Here is an 8,010-nt window from a genome sequence, read left to right as displayed (position 1 = left end):
CGGTCCGGCTCGCAGTGCTCTCTCAGTACCTTCTACTGTGCTTCATTTTGCTCTCACTATGAACAGGACTCTGTCCTCTGCGGGAGAATCGAGGGTCCTAAATGAGCTCTCTTCAAACACATTTTTCGTAGACTGACTTTGCCTGTTAGCTTTGCCTACTTAATAATTACTCTTTTTTTCAAAAAAAAAATGAAGCTGAGTAAAGAATTCGTGCCTGTGTTTATTTTCCAGATTGTTAAGTTAATCAAGTTTTCAAAGGAGCACCCTATCACGCTGGCCATCGGTGACGGCGCAAATGACGTCAGCATGATCCTGGAGGCGCACGTGGGCATAGGTGCGTGCCTGCGGCTGGGCGGGGGCCGCGGCCCGGCGGGAGCGCCCCTCCGCCTCCGCGGGCTCCGCCCACCGCCTGCTCCCTCCCGCCTCCCAGGGGTCATCGGCAAGGAGGGCCGGCAGGCCGCCAGGAACAGCGACTACGCGATCCCCAAGTTCAAGCACCTGAAGAAGATGCTCCTCGTTCACGGGCACTTTTATTACATTAGGATAGCTGAGCTGGTGCAGTACTTCTTTTATAAGGTAGGATGATGCCTTCCCTGCTCATGGTCCCGTGGCCTCTTGTCGGGGCAGGCCGTCACTACCACGGTCCTTCACCTAGAGACAGAAATGACTGCCAGGGCCCATCGGCCCTTTACCCTCGCGACACGTCAAGTTCCATGCCTGGAGCTTCTAGCGCCTCTGACCACCCCGTATTTCATGTGAACTATGCAGGAGAGTTCAGGTGTGAAATGTGTGAGGACTGTCCTCTGTCTTCTCCACCAGACAAGCAGTTTCTTCACTGCCACTATCCCAGCCTCCTCCAGCCAATAACTCTTCACGTTGTTTCTGCTCAGGGCAGCACAGCAGGCAGAATAGTCGCACCCGTGTTGGTGTCGGCCTCGCGGTAGCAGATCCCGAAGCCCGCCGTGCTGCTCTGGAGGCGTCAGCGCGAGGGAGGCAGGCAGGCTGTGCGTCCTGGCTCCTCCCCTGCACTGACTAACGCGGGTGGCTTGCCTTTCAGAACGTCTGCTTCATTTTCCCTCAGTTTTTATACCAGTTCTTCTGTGGATTCTCACAGCAGGTGAGTCCCGCGTCTTCAGTGGGAGGTTTCCCCGATCCTTCACCCTGGGAGCTGCCTGGGAGCGCAGCTAGGCTTTGGGATATGGGGGTGAAGGAGGGGGGCAGGAGTGTGGAGGTGAGACCTGGGGGTGGGGAGGCCCCCCTTTCCGGAGAGCGGCCGGGCCAGGCAGATCCCAGCAGGAGGTGGTGATGAGAATTACCGGCATGGGGGCCCTGAGTCAGTGTGCAGGGGTAGAATTGGTGGGTGCAAGCTGCCATTTTAAGCCTGCCTGGTGGATAGAGTGGAGCTTGGGGAATTGCCCTGGGCCTTTGCTTTTGTAGAAAGAACAGCTCTTGACGTGCGTTTTGTGCTGCTTTGCAAATTGAAAATACTGAACCAAACCACACGCGCAGAAAGAGCTGTGCAAGCGCTGGGGGCGTTGTTCAGCTGACTCTTCTTCCCACAGACTTTGTATGATACTGCGTATCTGACCCTCTACAATATCAGCTTCACGTCCCTGCCCATTCTTCTGTACAGCCTGATGGAGCAGCATGTCAGCATGGAGGTGCTCAAGAGAGACCCCACTCTGTACAGGTGCGTGCCCCGTCCCCTCTGCACAGACAGGAGCGCAGGCGGGAGCAGCTGGGGCTGCATATCCCAGGAGTTGCCTGGAGGACACCCGGCGCCGCTTCACAGGTTCACTTCTGCTGGCGGCCTCCGCGTGGGGGCCTTTGCATAGGAGGCACACGCGGGCGAGGCCTTCGCACGGGAGGTGCACACGGGAGCTGCACACGGGCGAGGCCTTCACATGGGAGGTGCACACGGGAGGTGCACACGGGAGGCCCTCACACGGGAGGTGCACACGGGAGGCCCTCACACGGGAGGTGCACACGGGAGGCCCTCACACGGGAGGTGCACACGGGAGGCCCTCACACGGGAGGTGCACACGGGAGGCCCTCACATGGGAGGTGCACACGGGAGGTGCACACGGGAGGCCCTCACACGGGAGGTGCACACGGGAGGCCCTCACACGGGAGGTGCACACGGGAGGCCCTCACACGGGAGGCCCTCACACGGGAGGCCCTCACACGGGAGGCCCTCACACGGGAGGCCCTCACATGGGAGGTGCACACGGGAGGCCCTCACACGGGAGGCCCTCACACGGGAGGCCCTCACACGGGAGGCCCTCACACGGGAGGCCCTCACACGGGAGGCCCTCACACGGGAGGCCCTCACACGGGAGGTGCACACGGGAGGCCCTCACACGGGAGGCCCTCACACGGGAGGTGCACACGGGAGGCCCTCACACGGGAGGCCCTCACACGGGAGGCCCTCACACGGGAGGCCCTCACACGGGAGGTGCACACGGGAGGCCTTCACACGGGAGGCCCTCACACGGGAGGCCCTCACACGGGAGGCCCTCACACGGGAGGCCCTCACACGGGAGGTGCACACGGGAGGCCCTCACACGGGAGGCCCTCACACGGGAGGCCCTCACACGGGAGGCCCTCACACGGGAGGCCCTCACACGGGAGGTGCACACGGGAGGCCCTCACACGGGAGGCCCTCACACGGGAGGCCCTCACACGGGAGGCCCTCACACGGGAGGTGCACACGGGAGGCCCTCACACGGGAGGCCCTCACACGGGAGGCCCTCACACGGGAGGCCCTCACACGGGAGGTGCACACGGGAGGCCTTCACACGGGAGGCCCTCACACGGGAGGCCCTCACACGGGAGGCCCTCACACGGGAGGCCCTCACACGGGAGGTGCACACGGGAGGCCCTCACACGGGAGGCCCTCACACGGGAGGCCCTCACACGGGAGGCCCTCACACGGGAGGCCCTCACACGGGAGGTGCACACGGGAGGCCCTCACACGGGAGGCCCTCACACGGGAGGCCCTCACACGGGAGGCCCTCACACGGGAGGTGCACACGGGAGGCCCTCACACGGGAGGCCCTCACACGGGAGGCCCTCACACGGGAGGTGCACACGGGAGGCCCTCACACGGGAGACCCTCACACGGGAGTCCTCGGCACGTGAGGTGCGTGGGGGAGGCCCGTGGCTCTGTGAAGTTGCTTGGCGACGTCGCGGCCCAGGGGACCGTGGCTGGTCTGGCCTTCCCCGGCTGGGCTGCTGGGCTGCACCGGGGCTCCCAGCGCCCGGAGGTTCATGGCCCACGCCGCCCTGTGGTTTGTCCAGTTCAGAAGAGCCCACCGGTCGGCCCTGTTTGCGTGCTCCTTGCTCCTGAGTTTTGTTGTTATTTTAAGTAATCAGGAAAAAAATGTTTTCCTGCTATCTCAGAACTTCTCCAGGATCCCGGGCAAGATTCAGCGTTCTTGTGCACTGTGGGTTGTGTGTGTCTGTGTGTGTGTGCATGCGCCATTCTCAGTCTCCACCTGCACTGCCCCGGGAGCCACGCCCCGCGTAGCCTTGACCACGTGTGTGTCCTTGACACGCGAGGAGCTCGAAGCTGTCCGCTGCTCGCGACAGGCCTGTGCGGTCACGGGCTGGGGTGCAGAGCAGCCCGGGGTCCAGACGTCACACGTACGGTAGTCACCTTCAGAGGACAGGCTGTGTGCAGCCCGTGACAGCAGTGCGCTTGAGCGCAGGTGGGAAGGCAATCCAACAGGATTGGTGGAGAGCACGGGGTGGGGGGCACAGGGCCAGGCTGAGGAGCTGGCGCCGCCAGGGACACGGACCCCGCGGCATCCTTCACGAGCGGTGCTGCCGGGGTGCAGGGGCCGCGCACGGGGGTCACCGGTGTTTCCCATCTCTTTCTTTACACAGAGACATCGCCAAGAACGCACTGCTTCGCTGGCGAGTGTTCATTTACTGGACATTCCTGGGCGTCTTCGACGCGTTGGTATTTTTCTTTGGTGCTTATTTCATGTTTGAAAACACTCCAGTGACCAGCAACGGACAGGTGAGTCCCGAGCTTGATCTTGTCCGCTTGCCCGCTTAGTCATAAGCCCCACCGCAAGGTCATTTTGTGAGAACAACAGCACAGCTCGGCCTGGGGTTGGGTGGGCCCCTGGGGGGGGCAGGAAAGGTTACGTCAGTACGCCCCCCTCCCTCCCCACCCCCCGGCCACTCTGCAGACAGCCGCTGCAGCTGTGGGCTCGGTCCTGGGTTTGCCAGGCTGTTTTGTAACCTCACCTTCCATCCTTAGCCAGCGATTATTCCACCGGGGCCTGGCCCTTCGGTGTGGGGGGGAACGCGGTCTTTCCCGGGACGGCTCCTGTGTGTCTCCTTTGCGATGAGTCAGTCGATAGTTCTCTAGTGGACGTTCAGCGCTAGTTGTTTGCGTACTTTCTGGGGTTTGTTTTATTCGTATCTCGCTCTTTTCTTTTTGCCACTTGCCTCACTCCACCCTCAGATAATGACCACCAACACACACATGGTAAGACAATCTGGGTTTGTCCTCTCTGTGTTCTTTGGAGTGCATTACAAATAAAATATTTCTCGAAAATATTTTCAAACGTGACTCCTTCTGTGTGTTTTGTCGGTAGCGGTGCTGTTAGCTGCTCCTACCTCCTCTGGCGTCAGAGCTGCGCACGCGCGTTCTGACTGCCTCCCAGGTGGGTCCTCTCCTGGGTCTGTGTCGGGCTGCAGTGGAGGCTCACGGTATTAAATGGCCTCCTTGGGTCTCTGTAAATGAGGGGACAGGTGGCCGGTCTGGGACCTTGCTTTGGGGGCTCCCTTTGCTGGGCAGGGCAGCCGAGAGGCGTCAAGTAGTCCAGTAGTCCTTCTGTTGTCTCCAAGATACCAAGCTGGATGTTCAAGTAGATAATGCTCTGGGCATCAGAGAAAATCCCTCTCAGCCACCACTTCAGGGCAGCAGGTGAAGCCGATGCTTCACGCCTCCCCTCTCCTCCCCACTGTTGTCTGCCCGTGTCTACCCCTAGACTATTGGAGTGAAACCTACATCTCTGGGTGCATGTCCTGGCGGTGTGTTTACCCCTCGTTTCTCTTTTCTCTTTACAAAAAGGTGCTGTTATCGTTCATTATTACTTAATCCAGGGGGGCTGAGTCTGCTCTGAAAACTTCACTGTTCTAAATACGTGATGCTTTTCTGTCATGGATCCTCGGTCTCAGGGCATTTTAATTAGCCAGCTTCTGAATGCCACCGGGCCTTATACATAACTAGTTAGAGCTCTTTGTGGGTTCTTATAGAGTTGCCCTTGCGCAGGCTTTAGGTGAGTGTCTGTCTGTATCTTAAACGTCTCCTCGTGTGTCCTGAGGCCCTACCCCAGGACCATGGGGGGGTGGGGGGGTGGACTCGTCCCATGACAGCACATTGTGTCTGTCTCGGTGCAGTCCCTGTTGCCGGCCTGAGGAGGTGAGAAGAAAGCTTTTGCAAGGTGAGTGCTAGGGAGAGGCGGGCTCGGGACTCAGGCCGTGATCTGTGCCAGCGTCTGCCTGGTCCCCTGCTGCCCTGACCGCCTGTGGTCCCTCCGTCTCAAAGGACGGGGCGGGCGCTCCCTGCTCCAGAAAGGTGAGCAGAGTGCGTGTTTCCAGCCTTCCCAGAGATGCCCCCGCTGCCTCTCCCATCTTCTCACCCCCGCTGCGGCTGCAGCCGGCCTGCTGGGTATACAGCCCACGGAGAAGTCCAGTGTTGCACAGTTGCCCCTACCTTCCACCCCCTGCGTACGTCAGGCCTCTGGCCGCCACAGAGCTTCTGTGGGCTCCTGGGAGGATGCTGCTTGCTGGCCCTGCCCTGTCTCCACCTGTCACGTGACTGTTGTCAGCCTTAGTAGACGTATCTTGAAATGAGGACAGAGGAGAGTTCAAGGCAGAGGTGCACCGGGGCCAGCTTAGCAGCCCTCAGAGCCCTGCCACTGATGGAGAATTTCAGTGGTCCCCTCTGGGCACACTGGCCTCATTGTGGAAGCTTGGAGTGCAAGACAGGCATCTTATTACCCAAGAGCTCCTAGGGCCCCGAGGGTCAGGAACATGAACCGGCCTCCGGAGCAGCCGGCACGCATTCTCCTGGTGGGTATGTCCAGAGTCGGGGATGAGAACAGGAGGCTGCAAGGAGCCACGCGCTGAGCAGGCTGAGGAGCTGGGACTAGGCCTGGCCCAGAATATCCTGACAGCCCTCAGAAGTGACACGAGGGAAAGCGTGTTAGGAGGCAGGACGGCCAAGGCCTCTCCCTGGACAGTGTGTGGCAGGTGGACACCTCTAGCTCCAACTGTAGACACGTGCTGCCCACTGCGCCGCGGGCCTCTGGGGAGCCCCTCTCCCTGGAGAGATTAGCACCTGTGTCTAGGGTGGTAAAGGGGTTGACTTGCGGACCTCTGGGGAGCCCCTCTCCCTGGAGAGATTAGCACCTGTGTCTAGGGTGGTAAAGGGGTTGACTTGCGGACCTCTGGGGAGCCCCTCTCCCTGGAGAGATTAGCACCTGTGTCTAGGGTGGTAAAGGGGTTGACTTGCGGACCTCTGGGGAGCCCCTCTCCCTGGAGAGATTAGCACCTGTGTCTAGGGTGGTAAAGGGGTTGACTTGCGGACCTCTGGGGAGCCCCTCTCCCTGGAGAGATTAGCACCTGTGTCTAGGGTGGTAAAGGGGTTGACTTGCGGGCCTCTGGGGAGCCCCTCTCCCTGGAGAGATTAGCACCTGTGTCTAGGGTGGTAAAGGGGTTGACTTGCGGACCTCTGGGGAGCCCCTCTCCCTGGAGAGATTAGCACCTGTGTCTAGGGTGGTAAAGGGGTTGACTTGCGGACCTCTGGGGAGCCCCTCTCCCTGGAGAGATTAGCACCTGTGTCTAGGGTGGTAAAGGGGTTGACTTGCGGGCCTCTGGGGAGCCCCTCTCCCTGGAGAGATTAGCACCTGTGTCTAGGGTGGTAAAGGGGTTGACTTGCGGACCTCTGGGGAGCCCCTCTCCCTGGAGAGATTAGCACCTGTGTCTAGGGTGGTAAAGGGGTTGACTTGCGGACCTCTGGGGAGCCCCTCTCCCTGGAGAGATTAGCACCTGTGTCTAGGGTGGTAAAGGGGTTGACTTGCGGACCTCTGGGGAGCCCCTCTCCCTGGAGAGATTAGCACCTGTGTCTAGGGTGGTAAAGGGGTTGACTTGCGGACCTCTGGGGAGCCCCTCTCCCTGGAGAGATTAGCACCTGTGTCTAGGGTGGTAAAGGGGTTGACTTGCGGACCTCTGGGGAGCCCCTCTCCCTGGAGAGATTAGCACCTGTGTCTAGGGTGGTAAAGGGGTTGACTTGCACTACGAAACTAGAAACAGTGTCACAGGCAGGTTTTTCAGGAGGTCACTAGTTTCTCAGGATGACCTGGTCCAGGGTCACAGTATAGCAATTTATATATCTGTTCACTCTGGTCCTGGTCCTGGTCCTGGGGCTGCAGCTCTGTGATTGTGATCTGTGTTCACTGTGGTCCTTGTCCTGGGGTCACAGCTCTGTGATTGTGATCTCTGTTCACTGTGGTCCTTGTCCTGGGGTCACAGCTCTGTGATTGTGGTCTATGTTCACTGTGGTGATCTGGTCCTGGGGTCACAGCTCTGTGATTGTGATCTGTGTTCACTGTGGTGATCTGGTCCTGGGGTCTCAGCTCTGTGATTGTGATCTGTGTTCACTGTGGTGATCTGGTCCTGGGGTCGTGATCTGTGTTCACTGTGGTCCTTGTCCTGGGGACTCAGCTCTGTGATTGTGGTCTATGTTCACTGTGGTGATCTGGTCCTGGGGTCACAGCTCTGTGATTGTGGTCTATGTTCACTGTGGTGATCTGGTCCTGGGGTCACAGCTCTGTGATTGTGATCTGTGTTCACTGTGGTGATCTGGTCCTGGGGTCTCAGCTCTGTGATTGTGATCTGTGTTCACTGTGGTGATCTGGTCCTGGGGTCGTGATCTGTGTTCACTGTGGTCCTTGTCCTGGGGACTCAGCTCTGTGATTGTGGTCTATG

The 8,010-nt window shown here is 59.7% G+C and overlaps 2 protein-coding genes across 4 annotated transcripts in view; one reads left to right on the top strand and one right to left on the bottom strand.

Annotated features, from left to right (window-relative positions):
• The window catches only part of LOC125345518 (guanine nucleotide exchange factor DBS-like), a 928,411-nt gene that overhangs the window by 822,408 nt on the left and 97,993 nt on the right, over window positions 1-8,010 (bottom strand).
• Window positions 1-8,010, top strand: part of Atp11a (ATPase phospholipid transporting 11A) — a 103,608-nt gene that overhangs the window by 79,171 nt on the left and 16,427 nt on the right. For 2 of the 3 annotated variants that reach the window (XM_048337647.1, XM_048337649.1), the window contains exons 21-25: window positions 232-334; window positions 431-576; window positions 1,058-1,117; window positions 1,563-1,690; window positions 3,889-4,024. In XM_048337647.1, the coding sequence (XP_048193604.1) occupies window positions 232-334; window positions 431-576; window positions 1,058-1,117; window positions 1,563-1,690; window positions 3,889-4,024 (573 nt within the window). The remainder of the gene's footprint in view (window positions 1-231; window positions 335-430; window positions 577-1,057; window positions 1,118-1,562; window positions 1,691-3,888; window positions 4,025-8,010) is intronic. The other variant, XM_048337648.1, reaches the window with a different exon arrangement.

The sequence above is a fragment of the Perognathus longimembris genome, unplaced genomic scaffold, assembly GCF_023159225.1.
Source record: "Perognathus longimembris pacificus isolate PPM17 unplaced genomic scaffold, ASM2315922v1 HiC_scaffold_5797, whole genome shotgun sequence".
Lineage (NCBI taxonomy): Eukaryota > Metazoa > Chordata > Mammalia > Rodentia > Heteromyidae > Perognathus > Perognathus longimembris.
This window is presented reverse-complemented; position numbering and strand designations above follow the sequence as displayed.